Source organism: Colletotrichum truncatum, assembly GCF_014235925.2.
Source record: "Colletotrichum truncatum strain CMES1059 chromosome Unknown Contig_0003, whole genome shotgun sequence".
Classification (NCBI taxonomy): Eukaryota; Fungi; Ascomycota; class Sordariomycetes; order Glomerellales; family Glomerellaceae; genus Colletotrichum; species Colletotrichum truncatum.
In genome coordinates this window covers 6326378-6348948 of record NW_027222400.1, presented here as the reverse complement: position 1 = coordinate 6348948, position 22571 = coordinate 6326378, and the positions used below count along the sequence as shown (strand labels likewise).

Below are 22571 nucleotides of genomic sequence, written 5' to 3'. Positions count from 1 at the left end.
AAGATCAATGTCAAAGCTTACAAACTTTACCCGGTGATGCAATTTTTCGAAGTACCTCGGGGACTTTTACTAGTCATTTATCCACAGTGGCATGGACCCAAATATGCAAGAGCTCATTCAAGGTGATTACTCATTATAGAGTACGAATAAGTGCCCAACCGGGCCATTACAAGGATTCCTGGACTTCATTGTAGTACGTGGCTGCGATATATCATTTGTGTATTTAAACTTTTGAGACATGAACTGCCCGACGGAGATTGTGGAACCTGTGTAACAACCCGGAGTCGTGTCGAACTCGCTAACCAATACGGCACTGCAAGTGGAAAGGAAATCACTTATAGCTCCTGGTACTACTGAGTTAAAGTACTGCAACCACCAAGGAAAAGATCCCGCTCTTCATTCAGTTACTATAGAACTTTGACCCATTTACAGCATACCTGGAAATTTTGTGTTATTCAGATGATCAATTTCCTATCACACGTCACTTTTCTCTTAACTAACTTTCCCACCATCTTCTCTCAACTACCAACATCATCATGATTGCCCAAAGCTCTCAGCATCCAAAACAAAATTCAAATTCGGACTTCAAGTCCGTAGACAAGGAGCACAAAAAAGGGAAATTGAGGCCTACTCTAGAGGAGCACATGCGTCGAGCAGAAGCGGCTTGGGCAAGGTCGGTTAAGCAACGGCACGAGATGATTGCAACAGATTACGGAAGTGTTGACAAAATGCCACTGTATGTTCCGATTGCATTCTTGTTTGAACTTCGTAGTCAGATACCTAGACCTGATTGACGCTAACTGACGGATCGAAGCTTCCCTTGCGTTATTGGGCCTCCCGGCCGTGAGGAAGAACCCTATTTGTCTCATCCATACACAATCTGGGACTTCACCCCCGCATCCTTTGCTGCGCCGTTCGAGATGGAACGAGTAGGGCGCCTTGGCGACGGTGGCAAATGGGTCTGTGGAATGTCATGCTATAGCACCGCTAGCAAAGCACGACCCATTATTATTTATTCTCTTGGAGTTGGACAAGAGTCAAGCTTCGAAAACGAAATGCTGTCTCGTACAAACTGCGAAATATGGGGATTCGATATGTCTGTAGATGACTGGGGGGACCAGCTGGATGAATCTAACCGTGGACGCGCTCATTTCCTCAAAGCTGGAGCTGCTGGGCAAACCGACACTTCGAGTAATCCTCCATACTACTCTGTTCAAGATGCCATGAAGAAGAATGGCCATGACTATGTGTAAGTGAATCACGATCTGTCAGCAACATGACTATTTACTGATGCGAGATATGAAAAGGGACATTTTAAAAATGGATATTGAAACATTCGAGTTTGAAGTCTTAGACAGCCTCATCGGTAATTTTTCGGCCGAAAAAGGACTTGAAGTGCCTATAGGTCAGATACTAGTCGAGATACATCTACAGCGTCCAATGGATGTTCATCTAGGCAGGCCCAGTGAAGTTTCCATGACATCCAAGACATACTTGGAGTGGTTTGAGAGACTTGAAGCTCGAGGGCTAAGGCCTGTTTGGACAGAACCAAACCTCCTCGGTGTAACACTTGGAATTTCGCACAAGGCTGGAGGCCCGATTTTGTCGGAATACACATTTATCAACATCAATGACAGCAGGAGTGCTATTCTTGGTGGGCTTACGGCAAAAGATATTCAAGACTGACATATCAGGTAATGACTTATCTTGTGCGCAACAAAACAGCTCATCTGCAAAAGCATGAAAAGAGAGACAACGCTTGCACATCTTAAAAATTATTACGATTATGCGTTCATTAGCAATGGAGAAAACGTGTTTTAAACGGACTGTTCTTTTCCAGCAATGTAAAACAATTCCTAAGATAGAACTTATTCCCAGTTGAGTAAGTAAATGAATGCTGGGTCCTCAAATGCAATAAATACCAATGCTTGCTCATCTAAGGCAGTGCTCGCATAACGCCGATGGCATCCTCTTTTCGACTAACAAAGTCAACCGTAGTAGACCCCTCCACTGATCCAATGCCAGGAATCTTGCGGAAACCAAAAAAAGCCTTTTGTCGGTCTGGCAACTTGGCCTCGACATCTTTGCGCATTGAGAGATAGTGATTTTCACCGGCACGCACAAACGAGCGTACAAAGTGTAGCAGTATTACAGGGCGTTCTTTGGTAACATCGTCTTCTTTGGCACGATTAGGTCCGGTTGTATGCCATAAACGATTGTCAAATACAATCGCGGTTCCCGCCGGTCCCTCAACAGGAACAGAACCCTCCTGTCGTTGAAAGAAGCATGTATCAGCATACAACAAATACTGCGTCTTGCTAGAAAACTTACCACGGTCCATATATTACTTGCTGCTATATTCCCATTGTGTGATCTTGGATAGACACGTGTTGCCCCGTTAGTGTCAGTGACATCTACAAGGTAGAAAGAGATATTCAATCCAAGTGCCATGTTGCGCTGCGGTGGCGTTTTGGACGACTGATCCGTGTGAAGTTGCATAGGCGTGTTTCCTGGGCGTGCTATATTTGCGGATAAAGTAGAGATATGAGCATGATCGCCCAAGAACCACGGAATAATGGCATCTATGAGTGGGTGGTTTAGAAGATCTCTGTATCATTGTTCCAAATTTTGGTTAGTTTGCTTCTCTCTTCTAAACAGATCAATCTGTAGGTGCCTATCATGGCGTACATGAACTCATCTCCTTTGTTTATTAAGTTCCTGAGACCAGCTGTAAACACTTTGCGGCGCGGAAGTGTGGGGGAAAACGTACCATACTCGTTGATTTGGCCTTTCAGGGCCACCATCAAGCGCAGCAACACCTGCTTGACGCTCCCCAGCAGCTTGTTCAAGAACAGCCTTCTTGATGATCTCGACTTCAGTCGCTGACAAAGCGTCCTTCACGAGGCTACAATGCTCACAAAAGTTAGTGCAAGGCCTCGCACAAAGCAATGAAAAACAGGGCGCATTTGCTATTGGAACGAAATATAGCGTAAAATACGACTTACCCATAGCCAAACTCAACAATGTCTTTTTTAACCTTTTCAATATACTTTGTAGGCTTTGGAAGGCCAACTCTGCTGGAATTGATGGTGTGCTCGAGTGGCAGCGTTGGTGTCTTGTTCAATAGATCGGCGAAACGAATCAGCTTTGGGACGTCGCCTCTGGGGATCGATGGTTCGTAGAGCCGAGCATCCTGAAACAATCCCAACCGAGGATCTAGAGTGCCTTCATGAAATCTTATCAAATATTCAGGCTTTATAGTTGTCTGTACATCCGGCTGGATGTCATTCGGTAACGAGTCTAGTAGTTGCGCTTCGTTTCCGCGCGCATCAACGAAAATCGGAGGCTTGGAGTGATTCTCATCCCCAAACCTGAGCTGTAAAATTGCTTTCAATTCTCTAAAAGACTTTCAAGTGATCAGTGCCATTGGTCAGGCAGTTGAAAAGCATACAAGAGCGGACGAAATCGAAATATGTGCACAGCCAAGACAAAAGGGGGCGCAGCGAGCTTGGATTCGAAGACTTCACCTACAGCAAGCTTTTCTCTCACGATTTTAATTGCAGAAATATAGTTCTTATTGAATTCAACTTCTGGGTCGATATAATTCTTCTTTGTAAACTCCAGTCCAGGAGTGAACGTTTTAGTTGGAGGAATGATTGACATGGCTTGCTTCAAACTTCCGTTTTGTCAATGGGGCTGAGAAAACAAACAAAATTCAAAGAAAGAGACATTAGAAGAGGAAATCACATCCAATGCGTATGATTCTTACAGAGAATTAATTTTCTCTGTATCCTGAGTCTGGATGAGTCGCAAAGGGTTGTGTTGGGTGCAGCTTGGTAACGAGTAATGGATGGGGTCTGCCATCATTTCCTACGTGCACACCTCCGACGGTCATTTGATCCAGCTACACCATCACTCCGCAGGCCTTATTTCCCCGTCAAAGGTCCGGCGGTGTAATCAGCCCGCCCAGCAGGCATATGACATGATGAGCAAGGCCGTGTCGTGGCTCCGTGTAAACTCTCTGTGACAACTGGCCGATCATTTCAGCGAGATTTCTCCTTACTGACTCGCCGAGTAGTGTCCAAACGCAATACAACACCGTGTCGATTATGAACCGAGCAAGGACTTGTACCATTGTAGACCTGCGCGACTGATTACTGATGGGGATGAAGCCAATCTAACATGACTACCACGTATTGTCGGCTTGAGAGATGCAAATGCTTGTATCCGAGAGGAAGCAGACATCCAGACGGCGAAATTTCGATATGAAATACGACAAAAGCCCTTGTCCAAGTTACATTTGTTTGTAAAATCTCTCATCAAAGTAGCACACTAGAAATACGCTAGACTCATCGATCTTGAGTGGTCTGTCTGGATCACTGTCTCGTTGTAAGTAATTGCAGCAATTTCGTAGAAAGACATACGCATTAAACATTTTAGTTTAGAACCACGTTTGTTGCTATTTAAGAGTGTTGAGCAAGACAGTAATCTCTGCTATCTACAAGGTAAACTCGGCGACGATGACTCAGGAATCTTCCTTCAATTACCGCCGGGCCCGTATACAAGCAGCATATCTATTGCCTTATATTCGTCCAGACTCACATATTCTCGATGTCGGTGCCGGTTCCGGAAGCATTACTCGGGACTTTGCGAATCTCTGTCCACAAGGTCGAGTCGTTGGGGTTGACTGTGCCATTGAGATGGTATTATTTGCACAAAAAACACATATAGCCTACGCCAGCAACGACAACAATGGCAGCGAATGTCCGCGGCCCCATAACTTATCATTCGAAGTTTGTAACGCTGAGGACCTCTCAAAATTTCCGGATGGAAGCTTCGACATTGTGCATGCTCATACATGCATTACGCACGTCAAGAACCGAGTGGCCGCCCTTCGTGAATTCCGTCGCGTGTGTAAAGTTGGCGGTGTGGTCGCAGTGCGGGATCCATTAGATATCGAAAAGCAAGTAGTGTGGATTCCCGATCTGCCTGCAATGAGACTTCATGGGCGTATTGCTGCCAAGTTATTGCGAGCCAAAGGAGGTCATCCCGAAGCGGGCTCACACCTGGCTGACTGGGCACGCGAAGCTGGCTTCACGGAGGACGGCGGAAGAATCACTGTGGGCTATGGGGAGGAAAAGCAGACCAACATGTTGAACATCATTGGAGCCGGCATAGGCAAGGAGCAGGCCATCAACCTTGGCATTCTTACAGAAGAGCAGTTGGATGATTTTAACACAGCTTACGAGATTTGGCATGGGACTGAAGGTCACATTTGCATTGGCAAGGTTGCTGAGATGCTGTGTTTCAAATGAATCGTGCCGCGTTCGTGGCAAAAGAGTATGACTATTCGGCCAATCTGATTTGCAAATGTTCAAATACTTTGTGTATATTTAGCCGTACGTAAGAGATTCTTATGAGATTGAGATATGCTCTTATCCAAAGTACTTAGTAGCGTTTCTGCTTTTACTGGAGGCATACTTCCGAAGCCCTCTTCTTAAACATAACTTGAGCTTTGGCGTCGGCTTGATGCACAGAACCGGTCACCATTGTGTCTTCTGGCCTCTGTCCCGAGAGCTTCCAGTCATATTCCATGATCAAGTAGACCAGCGCAATCTTAACCTCGTTGGCGGCGAGGAACCGTCCAGGACATGCGTGATCGCCGTACCCAAAACCCAAGTGGTCGGGGCTTGTGGTCACTAGCTGCCAGTTTTTCTCCTGACCTGGCTGCGAACGCAGTTGCAAGAATCGACGAGGATTGAATTTATGTGGCTCGGGATAAAGATTCTCGTTATTGTAGGCTGCCAGGGTAACAATCGAGGACGCACCTTTGGGTATGACTAGTCCGTCAGGCAAACGAACGTCCTCTTCAGCAACGCGACCCATAGCGCCTTTGAGAACAGCTTATGTTAGTAATGAACGTCTAATATGGATACCTTATAATCAAAACGAGACATACCCACTCCCCTGGTATGCACTCTTTGGGACTCCTTAAGTGTACTGTCGAGCAATTTCAACTCGTATAAGCTTGTTTTGTTGAAAATAGATTTTTCACGGCGGTGACAAGACTGATAAATACTGTCTGCCTCAAAAACAGTGACGATTTCCTGTCGCAGCTCATTCACTAATTGAGGCCCGCTTGCGATAATGTCGAAGAGCGCACCAGTGAGCAGCTCTGTTGTGGTATGTATGGCCACGATGCTGAGACCAAGTTGTGCATCAGCCACGTTGTATTTAGCTGAGGCCCCGGCCTTTTCAAATGCATCTTTTAACCACTGCCAAGCAAAATTAGACATTTACCAGGTAACAGAACACACTCGAGACACATAAAGGCCAAATCAAGAGGGCTTTCAACCAAGATCCATAACAGTTTGGTAATGCATGATTGGTAAGGAATGATGGCAGTGAGATTTGACACATACATCAATGGTATCTTCCGTGCGTCCCTTGAATTCGCTGTTGGGTTGACTTGGCTTACTTCCACCATAACGTGATGATAACAGTGGTTCTAATATCCGACGAGCGTCGTCTACTCGTTTCCGCAGGGCACGACATTCTGGTAAGAGCCAACTGGCGGGCCATCGTAGGAAGGGTGTCCAACGACGAAGTGCATAAGCAGCGAGAAAACAGTCAATAGCGTAGCCAGTAGAGAGTTCAAGCCATTCTTTGTTGCAGCATAATTCGGGCCCAACAAAAAGTCGCGCTGAGAGGCGTGCAACCAAGTTTGAGACAAATGGCTTCAAAGTAACACTACTCCAATCTGGCATACCAAGAGTCCGCCTCATCAGTAACTCAAAACATGCTACAATCCAAATAGGTACAGACTGAAGAACGATTTGTCAACGTGAAACTTACCCTTCTGGTTCCCGAGTTGCTCATTAAGAGCTGCCGAAGCTTCATCTACAAGGTTGTCGGTCAAGTGGTCTGCGAGTCAACATTAGTACATTACACCAGGCGTTTGTACTGTTTACCGTCGTGTACTTGGAATTACTTACTTAGTGATGGAGTTATCTTTAGTCGCGTGATATTCTGAAGGATATTTTTGTCATGGCTCACGGCTTTGATTGGTTCGAATCCCCGGTAAGAGGTGAAAAGCTCCTACAAAATTAGTTAGTATCTGAACACGATGAGCCCAAACAGGTACATCAAAACAAGTTCGGCCAATGCGAATTAAAAGCCTGACCTGACTGAGAGCTTTTGTGAAACTGAGGGCTTTGATGTTCTTTAGATCCTTGGCATAATGAGGTGGAAAACAAAGCTTCGTTCCAGTTTCAGTTACAACTTGAAAAGGCTTCCGGATCTATGGAAAAGAACGCCGAGAGTATTGTTAGCACTCTCGACTCAACTGAGAAACTTGATTGGATTTGCACTGCTACCTTTGAGCCTTCTTGAATGATTTGCTTCCCACGAGTATTGTAGTCTTTTACTGCCTTTCGATATTTGAACCATCCCCATGCTTTGTTATCTATACCAACTGCAGGAAATCCAGGGTGTAGAACTGGTTCCTGAAACATAATAATCGCTCCAAGAAGCATGGCCAGCATTAGAAATGTTGTTGCATATTGATTGAGGGCCAGATCGAGTTTTAGCCTAAAAATGAACTGAATAACAGGTTCGATAGAAGCCTTCGACATGGCAGCAGTAGGTTTAGGAGAGAGAATCTGTAGTTGACTAAATGACAGTATAAGAAAAAGGAATTGAGCTTGTGTGGTGACCGACGTCAGGCACGGGCGGCATCAACTAGGAACAAAACGGCTTGTATTCTCTAAGTGAGCGAGCGGAGCGAAGGACGCTTAAGAATACGGTCGCTGGAGCGAGGTCACGTGACCTCGCGGCCGAGACGCGGCAGAGTGGGTCCGGAGGCCCGGAGCCAGCACGACACACCCCCCCAGACGGCGCGTAGTCGTCTGGAAAACCGCGCCTCGAGGCCATATCGCTACTATCGCCTAGATACAAGATTATGAGGCTATTCAGAGCCTCTTGTGAATATATATATAACAAAAGAGAGGTGTTGTTGTATTCGCCTCGGTCTTTGTGCTCGAAGTGATGTGAATATGGCGAAATTCGCCCTTGCGCGCCGCCTGGCGCAATAATCGCACTTTCCTTTATTCAACCGTCGTACTTGCCTCTTATTATTGCCAGTTGAATTTTCTGAAAATCCTGCCTTCTGATTGGCCCACAACGTGGGTTGCCCATCAGTTATTATTTCCTCTGCCCGTTGACTCTTCTGCAGCGGTTCCGGCCGTGGCCGAAGCGGCTGGTCTCCGTGCTGCCATTGACAGCCTTGTTGGAGGACACTTGCCGGCGGCTGTTCTCCCCGCGTACAACGTCCTGATGGACACGTACGCGGCCTCCCTCCGAGGTCGTTAAAAGAGCCCGCCCTACGGGGCGTAAGTACGCTTGCTTTTGCTCCTTTGGGAGCGTATCATGCTTCCTGGCCAGGGGCCAAGTCAAAATTTAACTTTCGGCCTCCGGGCCAGCATTGCTCGCGCGCACCTGTTTCTCTTCGCTTCTTGTGACTTGTGCCCGAATGTCTTGTAGGTTTAGAAGTGCCCTGAAGTGTTCGAACTTCGCTCGGGAGAGTGCTTTTGTGAGACCGTCTGCTGGCATCTCGTCGGTAGGCATATATACCACGTCGAACGTCTTCTTGGCATACTCTTGGCGTAGCCATATGTTCTGTATATCAACGTGGCGAAGGCGCGTTGAGATGCGTTCCTTGTCGCCTACTACCAGGCGAATCGTTTGGCGATTGTCACAATGGATCTTCCATACGTCTCCGAGGTCTAGTTCAATATCCCGAAATAAGCGTTTGAGAGCGATGGTCTCCTTAGCAGTGTTTTCGAGGCTAAGGAGTTCCGCTTCTGTAGTAGAAGTGGTAACGGTATTCTGTCTCGCGGCTTTCCACTGAATGGGACCGCCGAACAGTGAGATGATGTACCCTTGAGATGAACGCCGCGTCTCTTCGTCGTCTGCGAACGAGGCGTCGCCCGCAATTAGGAGAACTTGGGCACCTGCACCCCCCGAGCTACCGAAGCAGAGCGAAAGGTAGCGAGTGTGATAAAGATATCTAATGACTTGGTTCGCGGCCTTCTGATGTTCGAGAGACGGGTTCGTTAGGAACCTCGAGAGTGTAGCGCAAGCGAAGGCGACGTCGGGGCGAATCATGATCGCAGTGTACAGAATTGAGCCGACCTTCTCTTGGTATTGCTTTACCTGGTCAGGGGTCGCTTCAGCGGTGTTCTTCTGGAGCGGGACGAATGGCAATGGTGTATGCGGCACGATCGAGTCGATAAGGTTGAATTTCTTCGCTACGCGTTCGATATATTGGTCGTGTGCGAGGTTAATTGTTCGCTTCTCACGGTCACGTATCACGCGAATGCCTAGATACCACTCGACAGGGCCTTGGTCCTTGAGTTCATACTCGGCTTTCACCCCGTTTATAACGTTTTGAGCAGCTTCGCGGTGGTCCCTATGGTATAAGACGAGGATATCGTCTACGTAGAAGAGTACCATCACTTTCTTGTCGTTTGAAGTGAAGAGACAGGGGTCTTCGCTTGCAGGCTTGAGTCCCAGGCGCCGCAGCGTTGATGAGAACTCCTTATACCAAAGGAGGGGAGCGTCTCGTAGCCCGTATAAGGCACGGCGGAGCTCGACGTACTTCCCGTTCTGTTTGAAGCCGTCTGGTAGGTAGCAGACGACAGGCGGGTCGTTCGGTCCTCTTGTTGCGTTTAGAAACGCATTGACTACGTCGAATTGGTCTACTTCAAGGTCGAATTCCGCCGCGAGCGCCATCGCTACTCTAAACGTCCTTGCTGCGAGGGTCGCTGCGTAGGTCTGTTCGAGAGGATGCTTCGCCTGGAGGTCGCCGCGGACGCAAATTCGTGCCTTGCAGCGGTCGAGGTAGCCGTCTTGATCAAGCTTGTAAGTGAACACCCACTTTAGAGGAATAGGTTTCGTAGACGCTTCGTGTTCGTCAATGATTTTCCAAGCGTCCATCTCCTCTAATTTACTTATCTCGGCTTGGGCCGCTTCGTAAAACAGGTTTCGGAGGTGGGTCGGCATTTTTTCAACACTTTTCCACGTTCGTGGGGGCTTTATAAGCTCATCTGTGTGTATTTTCACTCGCTGTGGAGTGACCGCTCTGGAGTGCTTCGCTTGGTGTATTGACGCGAAGACGAAGCAATGGAGCGTATAGTGGGCTTGGTTCGCTTCCTCCACAGCCTTCTGCTGATCAGGCATATAGGTATGGAAGAAAGTTTCCCAATTACGTTCCGTTTGTAGGAATGCGAAGTGTTGGGCGAAGCGAGGTGATCGTCTCGGTTTGCCCTGTTGTTGGCCGTAGTCCTTGCGGTTGTACACCCGCTTGGTCTTTATCTCGGGTTCGCGCCCGTTCCCATTATCCGAGTGTGGCCGCACCGGGTGAGTTGGGGAGTCACCCCCGAGATCATTACTCGAGTCGGCCTCCACGGCCGGTTCTCGTGGAGGTTCGTTGTTGGTCTTGACGTATATCACGTCTTCGACCGCCTCAGAGAGGGCTTCGTGCCCCGGGTCGGGAACGCCGGCGTCCATCGCTTCGGAGCTTTGTTGGCCGGTCGTTTGCCCGTCCGTCCCCTCCGGCGCTGCGGCCGGCTCAGGGGTCGGTTCCGGGGTGAGCAGGCCCTCTTCGCGTCGGCTGTTAACCGCGGAGCGTTTTACCGTTGTCTCTTCTGAGATTACGGTCGACGGCGCGAAGGCAGGTGGCAGGGGCTGCTCTTCAAGTGAAAATACGAGTTCGCTTGGTTTTGCGAGTCCGAGGAATTGGAGTCCTGGGTTCGCCGTAGCCGGAGGTTCCGAGATCTCCGTGGAGACTGTCTCGGCCACCTCCGCTTGTAAACTAGCTTTTGCATCGTCCTTCGAGTAGAACTTCGTCTCGTCAAAGGTAACGTTTCGCGTGATAATCACTTGATCAAGCGAGGGTATCCAGACTCTGTATAGGTTGTGAGCGTCCATAACGTAGCCCACCAGATATCCAATATGTCCTCGCGGTTCCACCTTGAAGTTACGTCTGTTCCTATCCGCTTCGCGGTCCTTTTTCAGGGGATAAGCCCTACACCCATACGCGTACGTCCAGCCCCAGTGGGGGCGAAGGTCGCGGGCGAGGCTCGCGCTGTATTGTGGTTGCCACCAGCGAAAATACTGTCGGAACCAGCTCTCTTCGACTTGAATTGGTGAGAGCCAAGCTCTTCGCTTCCGTGGTGACATATTGTACAGGTAGGCGGCTGCCATGACTGCTTCCACCCAGAGAGTAGTTGGCAGGCCCGCTGCGCTGAGCATCTTTATCGCTCGGGTTATTAATTCCTGGCCCGCTCGTTCGCCTCCGCCATTGGGTTCCTTGGTGTAGGGGGGTGTCTCTTCGATTTCAATCCCGTTATGCTGGGCCCAAAGTTGATACTCAGTCATTCCGTTTATCGCAATTACCGCGCGTTCTACGTCTTGTCTCAGCTTGCACAGGGTGACGCCTCGTTGGCGAGCGACCCATCGTTCGAAGTGCCTGAGAGCGTCGAAGACGAAGGTGTGCGATTTACTTACGCGCGGAAACGCGAAAAGACGACCGGTATATTCGTCTTTGATCACTAAGAGCCAGCGGTTCTTGTCAAAGCTTGTCGGGTAGTCGAAGAGATCCCATGAGACCCTATAGTACGGTCGAATTGCTTTCCGTTCAGAGGTTCGCCTCGAAATTAACTGTTTCGCGTGCGCTGTCGCGCAGTATTCGCATTCCAGACGCGTGGGTCCTTTTATCTTTACTCCTCTCACGTTTGACACCATTCGTTCTAGTGCGTCTGGTGCGAGGTGACCCGAACGAAGGTGCCATAACCAGGCGTCATCATACCTATCAGGTGGTTTACGAAGCGAGAGTCGAGCGGGATCCTGTACTGCAAGCACCAAATGGTTCACGATTCCTGCGTTACTCGAGGTAATTCGCTTCTGAGCAATATACTGGGAACCGGTCTTATATTCGAAGAAAGTAATGTTCATCTTCCTAACAAGATGCTTGACTACCACGCTGTTTTTGTACGTTCCCTGGCGAAGTGTGTTATCCAATCCGGAGTACCAGATGCCTGTCTTTCGGAGGAGTGCTTCCGAAACGATGTTAACGTGAAAGTTCTCTACGTATCCAACGTTATGGAGCGTAAGGTCTGCTGTGAGGTCTCCATCAGGGCCATTTAGTGCTTTTGGCAAGATCCACGTTCCCTTTGCTAGGATTGGGTACGAAGCAGTTCCTGAGTCGACTCTCTCGTCGCCGATGCACGTTTTAATAGAAGACGATTCAAGCAAGTCAAGGTTGTTAACAAGGTGCGTAGCTCCGCAGTTGTCGAGAACCGTGCTTCGTGACAGAACATGGGGTCCCGTCAGTGGGGTTGCAAATACGCTTGGTTGGTCGTAGTCCGAGTCGAAGTCGTCCGAAATTTCCCGGAGAAGTTCACGGCTGATCGTTACTGCGTGGATATTTCTCTTCAGTGTCACCTCTGACTCATTCTCCTCTTGCTGCGATTTCGCTTTAGAGCCGGTATTTCCTGACGACCTATTGCGAGGCGGCGCTGGGTTTCGGAAGCTGGGAGGTTCCGTCGCCCAGATCCAGCCTTTCCGAGCTAATTCGGCTCGGAGATCATAGTTCTCGGACTGATTGATACGCTTTCGAATCTCCTTGCACTCGTCCCTCGATAGTTTGTCCTGGGAAGGCTTGATTCGCCCGGTAAGGGCGTACTCCACGCGGGTGCACTCCAGGGGGTTTGCGTTGTGGGGTTTGTTGCAGGGGCACGCTTCGGATTTGCCTTTTCCTTTCGAACCGCTTTTTCCATCTGAGATTGCTTCGCTCGGGCGACCGGCAAGGGTAGCGTACACACCGCTTGTTTTACCCCGATTTTTGTCGTATAGGGTGTCCTCATACAGCAAGTCCTCCAGCATATCCCTGTATTCACTTACAGTAGGGATGCGGTCCCCCTTGCGCTCCATTTTGACAATTTCAGTGAGCTCGGAGGTCGCCCAGGAGGGGGCAAAACGGTGTCCCACCGCTCGAAGAAAAGTTTTCGAAGCGAGCGTTCCCTGGCTTTCCGGTATTCTGAATCGAAGCGCGCGGAGCAGTACTCGATGGAAGTCTCTTAGCCAGGTCTGGGGGTTTACGCTTGTGTTGGCCTTTTCCAGGAGGAGAAGGTACTCTTCGCGAACTGTAGTTTGACTGCTTGATTCGCTTGGAGCGTAGCGTTTCCGAAGGTACTGAATAAGAGCACGGAGTGAACGTTGGTTGTTCGCTAGGATCTCCGATCTCGCAGCGTAGAGGATGTCCTTGTCGACCGTTTCCTTAACCCAACGCTGAATAGAGTCGAAGTCCCGCTCCCGACGAGTTTTGAGGACGTCGCGGCCTGATTTTGAAGCGAGGTAGTTCGTATATCTTTCAAAGGTCCCGGGCGTGTTTTGCGTGAGAGTTGGTTGTGCTACAGGCTCCTGGAGTTCTTCCCCTGTATCGTCACTCGCTTCTGCCCTATGCTGGAGAATCGAATCGTAGGCTTTCCGCTTCCGATCATAGGTTCTACGCTGCTTTTCGTTCTGCTGCGTGATCCATGATTCGATCGAGAGTTCTTCATCGTCCTCTCTTGGGTCTGACGGAGACGTAGTGTCGTCTGGGTCTATGAGATCCCAGACGTCTGCTGCGTCGGCTTCGGCGTAGAGAGCGTCGTACCAAACGGGGAAGTCCCGGCGGCAGGTTAGCCTTGTCGTGCTCGTGAGAACAGATATCTGCGACGACATCTTCGTTGTAGAAGTTGCTGTTTGAAGCGAAATTTGTGAAGACCGTAAGGAGTTGATGGTGTTCCGCCACGAACCCTTCGTCTGGTTAACAGTAGAAAGGGGTGATGTGGTAAGCTGGGCTCATAACTGTGGTGACCGACGTCAGGCACGGGCGGCATCAACTAGGAACAAAACGGCTTGTATTCTCTAAGTGAGCGAGCGGAGCGAAGGACGCTTAAGAATACGGTCGCTGGAGCGAGGTCACGTGACCTCGCGGCCGAGACGCGGCAGAGTGGGTCCGGAGGCCCGGAGCCAGCACGACAGCTTGACTGCTGCCTCATTTCTTTGCAAGAGTACTAATTTCTATAATTGGCTAGTAAGCTGTATTCGTCAGATCTCAACTTCATGAACACCCAGTTCAATAAGCTCAAGCTGAAGAGGGACATTTAGTAATGTTCGAGACCAAAAACCCCTAAAATTAGCTTTAAGTTACGTTTGACACGGATACACCCCCCCGGGTACCTCTAATACATGATGGGGAACATCCACAGCCAGGAAACAACGTTCACCCCTTTTCCGAAACCGAAGGAAGACAAACTTTTTGCTCTATTGCGACAAACTGCTAGCGCCCGTTCTCGGGTCATGTCGCAGAATCTTTATTGCTTCTATGATCCTCGTCATATGAATTCTTAGATGCAATTATACAACAAATGACTCAAACGGTAATCTCGAGTCCGTCAAGTGTACCCTTGTCCCGCCAATTGCGAAGGATAGACATGTAGTCTGCAACCCCCTTGCCCCAAAGCGCGTTTCTAGCCTTCCGCTGCATCTCTTTTCTATCTTGTTGCGTATCTGCCTCTTGGTCCTTTGGTACTATCATGTAATTCGGAGTGCAGCCCCCCATGGCGGCCAGCTTAGCTGCGTTCTTTGCAACAGATTCAGCCCATTCATCCTCCGCTTCCCTTAACGGCTCTACAACGACGTTGTACTTGCCATACTTAGAAACTTTCTGCTCTTGTAATAAGAGTTGTTTCTGGTCCAACTTTTCTGATACAGAGGTGGCAATGTAGGCGAAGTGTCGACCCAACTGGTCTCGTTGGTACGTGCCATTAGGGGCGGCTCCCATCTGATTGGGGCCGGGGAAAAAGAAGTTGGGGAAGCCGCGACTCATGAGGCCGTGCAATGTGCTTAATCCTGGAGGTTGTGCCCATTTTGCATCCATATCCAGCCCTTTGCGTCCATACACCTTCATTCTGCTTCTCTCAGCAGGGCTCCCAGATGTAGGTGGTCTAAAGCCAGTAGCGAAGATCAGTACATCGACATCGTATTTGTCGCCGTTGACTATTACGCTATGAGAATTGATTCTTTCAATGCCTCTGGCACCAGTAGTGACCAGTACTACGTTGTCTTGGTTAAAAGCATCAAGGTAGTCGTCGTTGAAACATGGCCGTTTGCACCAAGATGGATACCAGGGCTTGAGAGCTTCAGCAGTCTCTTGTTCCTTGATAAGTTTATCAACTCTCGACCGCGCCTTTTCTTGCCGTGGCAGGTCCATCTGCTCGAGAGTAGCAACATATTTGGCAATTTCGTCCCGAGACTGAAGGCTTTCGTTCGTTGGACTCCCGATCAAGGCGCTGTATGATGGTAGCTTCGTCCATTCATCATCAACTAGATCTGCCTCTGGCCTAATCAAGGCATTGCTCAGGAACGCATTGAAGTTCTCAGCTCTGTCTGTTTGCCAGCCTGGATGAGTGGCTACTTCGCTTTTCCAGAGTTCCGGGTCAGTCGGCTTGTTGTTTCGGGGACCAACAGAGCTCGGAGTGCGCTGGAACACGTATAACTGCTTTGCCCAGCGTGCTAGATATGGCACTGCTTGAACAGCTGTGGCACCTGTTCCGACAATTCCGACACGTTTGTCCGCCAGACCGGTGAGTTTTGGATCTGCCTCGGTCCCTCCCGTGATATCGTAGTCCCAGCGACTGGTATGAAAGGCGGCGCCAGAGAAGGAGTCAAGTCCAGGAACGTTTGGAAGCTTGGGATAGTGTCCGATGCCATAGGCTGTAAGAACGAATTTGGAACGGACAAACATTTGCCTGTTGTCTCTCTCGATCTGTAGTTTGGCTACCCATTCGCTACTGTCATCGTCCCAAGCGAGCTCATCGACGCGTGTACCAAACTGAGCCTTGTCATGAAAGCCAAAGTGTAGCGCGATTCGTTCTGCGTGAGCCCTCAGCTCCGTACCAAACGAGTATTTGAGCGTAGGGATATAACCAGTGTCCTCGAGCAAAGGCATGTAGATGTAACTTTCCACATCACACTGGATCCCTGGGTAACGGTTCCAATACCAGGTGCCTCCAAATCCCATAGCGGTATCGACAAGTCTGATATCATTGGGATCTACGCCCGCCTTGATCAGGTTGGCCGCAAAAAGAATTCCTCCATACCCAGCGCCAATGATTAAGAAAACGCATGAATTCCCATCTTCTAGTGCAGCTCTTTGGACACAATCTGCCGATGCGGAAGAAAGAGGATCACTGGAAGCTTGTTTCGAGTTGTCATGTTGACACCAGGGATCTTTCTGAAATCGCTTGTACTGGTCCGATGCACCGAGATCAATTATGTATTGTTGCAATCCGTCAGGGTGATGCCGCTTAACTCGTTCTTCAGTGTATTTAAGTTTTATGGCGTTCATTTTAATGCTGTCAAGTAAAGCGGGTGCATGGATTGTAATGAAGAGAAATGACTTTGACGGTCACTGTTTCCTACGATGATTTCGAATGACAAGAATGACAAAAAGGAGTGCGGCTTGGACGCTGGGCTTTCAGTAGGAAGCTTGCAGCTCTCTAGCAATATCTGTCTGCGCTCGACTTTCATGCTTAAAGCGATTTCATCTTCGAAACGTGTTCTGTTCTGCTAGCTAAGCATCTACTAAGTAGATAAACTGTGCAGGGTTGAGGTTATTCGCCAAGCGAGTAAACGCAAATACACAGCCGTCATTTCTACAGAGACAACTACATACGTAGTAGGTCATGTCATCAGTAACCAGGAGACCCTTGTCTGGTTTCCTCAGCAGATCTTCAGGCCTAATTAAAGCACCAAAACGAGTAATTGAAGACGATAGCCTTGTCACTGCGGTAAGGTATACCATGATATCGAGTCACGCCTAAAACGCGTGCAGCCTTGACAGTAGAACGGCTTAATGTAAGATCGTCTCGACTACAACCTTTGTATTACATAGTCATTGACTCGAGAGGTGCAAACTCCACATGCCCCAAGTAATAAAATCTGGGGTATCTTACCCTGATGAGGCTAAAACCGGACAACACCGAAACCCACAATCCGTCTGTGAGCACATAGGAATGCCTCCGGCGGTGTTAAACAGGGGCCATGAGGCGCAATTCACTTAGTTGCCGGGATATTAGACAATTGAAGCCGATGCCAAGTGACCGGATAGTTTTGAGGGGTCTGATCTCTACTGTGTGGGGAGCGTTGCACCATGGTGGATTTTGGACGACATTCTTACTCAGTGACCAAGCGGAACAGTAAACCGTTGATAGCACTTACAGCTTCCTTTGAAGACTCCGACTTCGATGACGAGTTACTCTGAACAAAACGCGATGTGAATCAAAATCAATTGACTGTGTGCGAACGAGCAATATCCATTTGAGAAACACGTATAGTAGTCGCCAAGTGTGTGGCAAGCAAGATGTGGTTATACCAAAGCAGCGATTAGAAAACAAACAATAATCCAAAGCGACCCGGTTTTTCTTTCTTTTTTCATTGTTCTTTAATAACCTTGGTCAGTAGCATTTTTGAATAGATTCGAACCCCTCTTATCTCCACATACGGCGACAACGAGTACATATGATTAACGTCCCACACCCACTTCTGGGCACCCCCCACATTTGGGCACCCCATTTACACCAAAAACGCCGTTTTTCGAAATTCTATATTAAACTAAATACTTTACTTATTAAAGAGAATAAATATATGTTAAATAGATTAAGACTTAATTATAATACTTAAGTAGCTATATACTAGTATTATTGATAATAAGTATTATAAATTCAAGGTTTAACATTTATAATACTAATTTACCTAGCCTATATCTTAATATATAAATAGGTAGAGATATTTAACTAATATGATTAGAATTTTTAAGTAAGATATAGTAGATTTATATATTCTTATACTTAGTAAAAAATTCTTTAAGCTTAGAATAATATTTTAAAATTTCCCTTAAGAAAAGTTTCTATTATAGAATTTTAACCCTTAATTATACTATATTTACTAAAGTAACGTACATGATAAGCGAGTGAGACAGACAAGCGAGTGAGACAGTAAACCAGACCTTCGCGATAATAATATCGAAATCTATAACAAGAAATCTTAGATTGATTAATACTACTCGGATTCCTGTTCTTCGGATGTTTCCTCAATAAATTGATATGTTCTCGCGTTGTGGCCTGTATTCCCGCATACGCCACACCGACGATAAGTCGTCTCAGACCTCACTTTGCGACCACTACTCCGTCGCGTTTCCTCTTGTAGTTGCGTGTCTGCCTCTCTTTGCGACTGTATATCCTCTCCAGTAGATATAGTAAGACTTCCTCCTTTCTGTAGACGTGTTTTCTTAGCCCTTCGACGCCGACTTAATATTGCATCCTCCTCTCGAAGGATTTGAACCTCTGACTCTAGTAATGCTACCCGATGCCCTAGTCCTTCTGTCCCTCTGGCTAGCTTACTCACAGCACTATAAATTGATGCTGGAGAGCTGCTTCGGTGGCGTGAGATTCGACTCTTAATAAAAGTAGACTGTGATCTTGCTTCGCTTGGGTTGCTCGGCGTCCTAGAGATCCAAGGGTCTGGTGTCTGAGGGACCCCCTCCTCAGGCGTTGGCGTTCGGAACTTTACATCCAGCTTTGAGAGAACACTTTCTGCATTCAAAGGGACAAGTCCAGCTCCTCGGAAACCTCCCTGGATATTTTTCCTCGTAAAAGACTGCTTAAAAGCTTCGTGAAATGCTGCAAAGAAATCTTCCTTCGAGATATGGGTTGTGCCTCGCCGCATCTTATTCTCAATTTGCCGACCGTAGGCATTCTTTAACGGCTGAAAACAACCAACATCTAAGGGTTGAAGTAGATGAGACGAGTGAGCCGGCATGCACAGTGTAATAATGTTGTTTTCTTGACAAAAGAGCTCGAAGGCTGCGGAGTAGTGACTTTCATGACCATCAACAACGAGGAGGCGATATTTCCCAGACGTACGTGGTTTTGTATAAATGTCGAAGTGTCTGATCCAGTCAATACCTCTCTCGTTTGTTGTCCATCCATTTTCAGACGTTGCAATAGCCTAATCGCCCGGAAGAGAGGTTTCTGTATACCAGCTTGAGAGGTGATACTGGCCTGCAACGATGATGTATGGCGGGATGCTCTCCCCTTGGGAATTAATAGCCTGGATAACTGTAACCCATTCCCTATTGCCAGGCTGTGTCATCTTCGTATTTGAACGCCTTTCAGCACTTGTAACAACCATTCCAGAAGCAATAACGCCCATCATAAAGCCGGTCTCATCAAAGTTGTAGATATCAGCATCAGCAATACCATACTTCGCAATTGTATTCTTCACAAGCGAAAACCAGCTACGAATCACCTCTGGATCTTCGCATTAAGCTCTCTTATAGTCATACTTGCGAAAGAAACGCGTCCTAAGCTGTGGTTGTCGCTTGACGAAATTAGAAGCCCAGCGCTTCCCAACTGGAGGCGCGTCGCGCTCTGCGAGAAGTCGATTGGCCATTTCTTCCACACCACTCAGCCGGGGAGGAAATGATCGCGCATCTAGGTCGAGAATATACTCAACTATTGTCTTCTCTTCTAAATCTGATAAATTCCGTGAATTAGGCATGCTGTCGCGTCGTGAGACTATTCCCTTTAGTCGCCGGCTTAATGTTGCGTGACTGACTGTATAGAGTGCACCTGCGGCCCGAGCACTAAGTTTTGGGTCATTTCTTATTGCTTGAAGGGCAATTTGTAACCTTCTTTCAATACTAGCTGATTCCATGATTTATTGTAGAGGAAAAGGTGCCGGTCGCGTCAAGGTGCGACGGTCGCGGTTTACTGTCTCACTCGCTTGTCTGTCTCACTCGCTTATCATGTACGTTAATACTTTTAAATCTCTTTTAGATATAATTATATACTTTTAATAAGTATAAATATTAATTTCCTAGATTTTTTAAATAAGTATATATAAGCGAAAATATATTTTTCTAATGTTAAGGAATACTAGTAAGTTACTAGTATCTACTAACATTTTAAAGCTTTTAGTTTTAAACTTCTATATTATAACTATTATTATATTTAAACCTTTATAAAAAATTAGATGGCTATAATTATACTTAACATAGTTTATATATATTTTCTTTTCTTAGTAAGTATAGTAGTTAGTTTAATATAGAATTTCGAAAAACGGCGTTTTTGGTGTAAATGGGGTGCCCAAATGTGGGGGGTGCCCAGAAGTGGGTGTGGGACGTTACACTCAAACAAACACCATCTCATACCTAGCATCCTCGCGATAGCCAAACCAAGTGAAATGTTCATAACAATCTGGACAGGCTTTTTTATTTTTGTAAGGCTTTTATTGTTTTGCTACAGCTCTGTTTAACATCTGCTGACATAGAAATTCCATCTCTAGTTATGTTATCGCATTTACCGAATCATTTACAATCTCTACTTCCATCCCCTTGCCAATGTACCGGGTCCTAAACTCTATGCCATCTCCTGGATCCCACGACTGTGGCATCAACAGATCCGTGGTACACACTGGAAAGATCTCATAGCCTTGCATGAGAAATACGGTCGGATCGTTCGCACGGGGCCAGACGAGGTGTCCAATGCTTCAACGAAAGCTTGGGATGACATTTGTGGCAGCAAGACATTTGTTCGAGACTTGAACTTTTTGCGAGTCACACAGCTGGATGACCGCCATAGCTTTATTTCACCAGTCAAGTCAGAGCATAGCGCTGTACGGAGACTCTTGCAACCTGCGTTCACCGACCGGTCCTTGCTGCGGCACGAGAAGATCCTAACAGAGTGGACGGCGAAGCTGCGGCTCAACATTATGAGCGAGCGCGGATGCCGTTTTGATATAGCGCAAAAGCTGGTCTGGATGACGTTTGATACCATGGCAGTATTGAGCTTTGGGGAGTCATTTGGGTGTCTCGAACACAACCGTCAGCACGAGTATCTGAAAGCAATCGAGCTAGGAGCTCCGTTTTTGTCTATATTGCAAATCATACTACGGTATAACGTCACGCGCGGTTTATATGACCTGTCGCTGCGTCTTCCATGGATGAAGTTCTGGAATAGTCTGCGAGCAACAGCGGAAAGGAAGGCAGCTAAATGGATAGAGAACGCTGACGAAAGTAGAAACGACGTAATGAGCCTCATTTGGCGGGCAATGCAAGACCAGAATACTCCCATCTCACCAAGACAAGCCAACGACATTGCATCGATCCTCTGCTTGGCTGGTGCAGAATCGACTCCTGTTCTTATGACAGGTATGGTGTGGTGGGTTCTGAGCACTCCAGACGCACATATGAAACTCAAGGAGGAGATCAGAGCCGCCTTTCGAGATTCATCCGACATTACGGTTGCGAATGTTTCCAAGTTGCCGTATCTTGATGCGTGTATCATGGAGAGTTTGCGACAACATACACCATTTTCAGTAGCAATTCCTCGCATTGTACCTCAAGGAGGTGCCATGGTCGATGGGTATTTCTTGCCGTCAGGGACTGTGTGCGGCGTTCCACACTGGGCGAGCGCACATTTAAGTTCTAATTTCACGGACCCCGAAAGCTTCGTCCCTGAACGTTGGTTGCCGAGCCCAAACCCGCGTTACGCAAACGATAAAAGAGAGTCATTTAAACCATTTGCCAAAGGCAGCCTAGACTGCATCGGAAAACGGTATGTGATATACAAAGATCAGGATTACTTTCGGCAAACGAACCATGAGCTAACCGGTAATATCCGTCAGTCTGGTTTATCATGAAGTGCGTATGGTGATGGCGACACTTTTCTGGCACTTTGATATGGAGCTGTGCCCAGAATCTCACAATTGGGTGGCAGGCACCAATGCCACAGTGCGAATGATGAGGGAGAAAAGAGCCTTGTTTATTAAAGCTATCCGCGCGAATTAAGTACCTACATTCTAAATTAACGTGGAAGCTATTTTCTTGCAATCTTGTCAATACTTCTCTCTGTACGCAATCCCGCCGACGCATAAATGCGGTTCAGTGATTTACTGTCTTCCCCATAATACTCTTTATTCTTACACCCTCGGTAAGTGAAGTCCAACTCGATCGCGTTACTGGGATGCTAGTTCTCTCTGAAATGCAAAAGACGAAAGGTTGTGAGTCAAGTTCACGTTTAACCAATGAATCAGTTCCCTCTACAACGTGTCGTGAACCCACAAGTCTCTAAAGATCACTTGAAACCGAAAACGAATCAAGACAAGGTTTCCCTGCAGTATCCCTCGTTAATATAGTAATCAAATACGTCGTAAAGGATCCGCCGGCCTAATCTAATATCGGACCCAGCTTAAGACGTTATCCATGAGTCAAGGCGATCGGGCACTCTGTACGCGTGACGTATTGTCAGCTGCGCTTTTGCTAGATAAAGAACACGAAAACAGATCGGCACCTTGCCAAGCGATCTATTGCTACCCGTTAATACTAGCTGCTGCGTGCCAGAGTTAGTTTTTCGAATGTCTCCGGTTCATGGGGCTCCTTACCAATACAGGTTTCGAAACCT

At 47.6% G+C, this 22571-nt stretch overlaps 8 protein-coding genes across 8 annotated transcripts; 3 read left to right on the top strand and 5 right to left on the bottom strand.

Annotated features, from left to right (window-relative positions):
• Nucleotides 1-644: 644 nt before the first annotated feature.
• CTRU02_206648 (uncharacterized protein) lies at nucleotides 645-1686 on the top strand (the record flags this gene model as incomplete). Its single annotated transcript, XM_036732004.1, has 4 exons — nucleotides 645-736; nucleotides 833-1249; nucleotides 1308-1452; nucleotides 1489-1686. The coding sequence occupies 4 exons, from the start codon at nucleotides 645-647 to the stop codon at nucleotides 1684-1686; spliced, it is 852 nt and encodes a 283-aa protein (XP_036576235.1).
• Nucleotides 1687-1936: 250 nt separating this feature from the next.
• Nucleotides 1937-3663, bottom strand: CTRU02_206647 (uncharacterized protein; the record flags this gene model as incomplete). Its single annotated transcript, XM_036732003.1, has 6 exons — nucleotides 1937-2269; nucleotides 2332-2608; nucleotides 2689-2718; nucleotides 2771-2905; nucleotides 3006-3406; nucleotides 3532-3663. The coding sequence occupies 6 exons, from the start codon at nucleotides 3661-3663 to the stop codon at nucleotides 1937-1939; spliced, it is 1308 nt and encodes a 435-aa protein (XP_036576234.1).
• An 857-nt stretch (nucleotides 3664-4520) lies between these two features.
• On the top strand, nucleotides 4521-5315 carry CTRU02_206646 (methyltransferase C1B3.06c; the record flags this gene model as incomplete). The annotated part of the gene is made up of 1 exon (XM_036732002.1): nucleotides 4521-5315. The coding sequence occupies one exon, from the start codon at nucleotides 4521-4523 to the stop codon at nucleotides 5313-5315; it is 795 nt and encodes a 264-aa protein (XP_036576233.1).
• Nucleotides 5316-5466: 151 nt separating this feature from the next.
• Nucleotides 5467-6767, bottom strand: CTRU02_206645 (P450 monooxygenase; the record flags this gene model as incomplete). Its single annotated transcript, XM_036732001.2, has 3 exons — nucleotides 5467-5891; nucleotides 5960-6275; nucleotides 6423-6767. 3 exons carry the CDS (start codon nucleotides 6765-6767, stop codon nucleotides 5467-5469), a joined length of 1086 nt encoding a protein of 361 aa, XP_036576232.2.
• Nucleotides 6768-12460: 5693 nt separating this feature from the next.
• On the bottom strand, nucleotides 12461-13785 carry CTRU02_206644 (reverse transcriptase domain protein; the record flags this gene model as incomplete). The annotated part of the gene is made up of 2 exons (XM_070204748.1): nucleotides 12461-12476; nucleotides 12563-13785. The coding sequence occupies 2 exons, from the start codon at nucleotides 13783-13785 to the stop codon at nucleotides 12461-12463; spliced, it is 1239 nt and encodes a 412-aa protein (XP_070061852.1).
• A 694-nt stretch (nucleotides 13786-14479) lies between these two features.
• On the bottom strand, nucleotides 14480-16456 carry CTRU02_206643 (flavin-binding monooxygenase-like family protein; the record flags this gene model as incomplete). The annotated part of the gene is made up of 1 exon (XM_036731999.1): nucleotides 14480-16456. The coding sequence occupies one exon, from the start codon at nucleotides 16454-16456 to the stop codon at nucleotides 14480-14482; it is 1977 nt and encodes a 658-aa protein (XP_036576230.1).
• Nucleotides 16457-18168: 1712 nt separating this feature from the next.
• CTRU02_206642 (transposase) lies at nucleotides 18169-19668 on the bottom strand (the record flags this gene model as incomplete). Its single annotated transcript, XM_070204747.1, has 3 exons — nucleotides 18169-19057; nucleotides 19166-19405; nucleotides 19454-19668. The coding sequence occupies 3 exons, from the start codon at nucleotides 19666-19668 to the stop codon at nucleotides 18169-18171; spliced, it is 1344 nt and encodes a 447-aa protein (XP_070061851.1).
• A 1212-nt stretch (nucleotides 19669-20880) lies between these two features.
• On the top strand, nucleotides 20881-21958 carry CTRU02_206641 (averantin oxidoreductase; the record flags this gene model as incomplete). Its single annotated transcript, XM_036731998.1, has 2 exons — nucleotides 20881-21725; nucleotides 21796-21958. The coding sequence occupies 2 exons, from the start codon at nucleotides 20881-20883 to the stop codon at nucleotides 21956-21958; spliced, it is 1008 nt and encodes a 335-aa protein (XP_036576229.1).
• Between the last annotated feature and the right edge of the window lie 613 nt (nucleotides 21959-22571).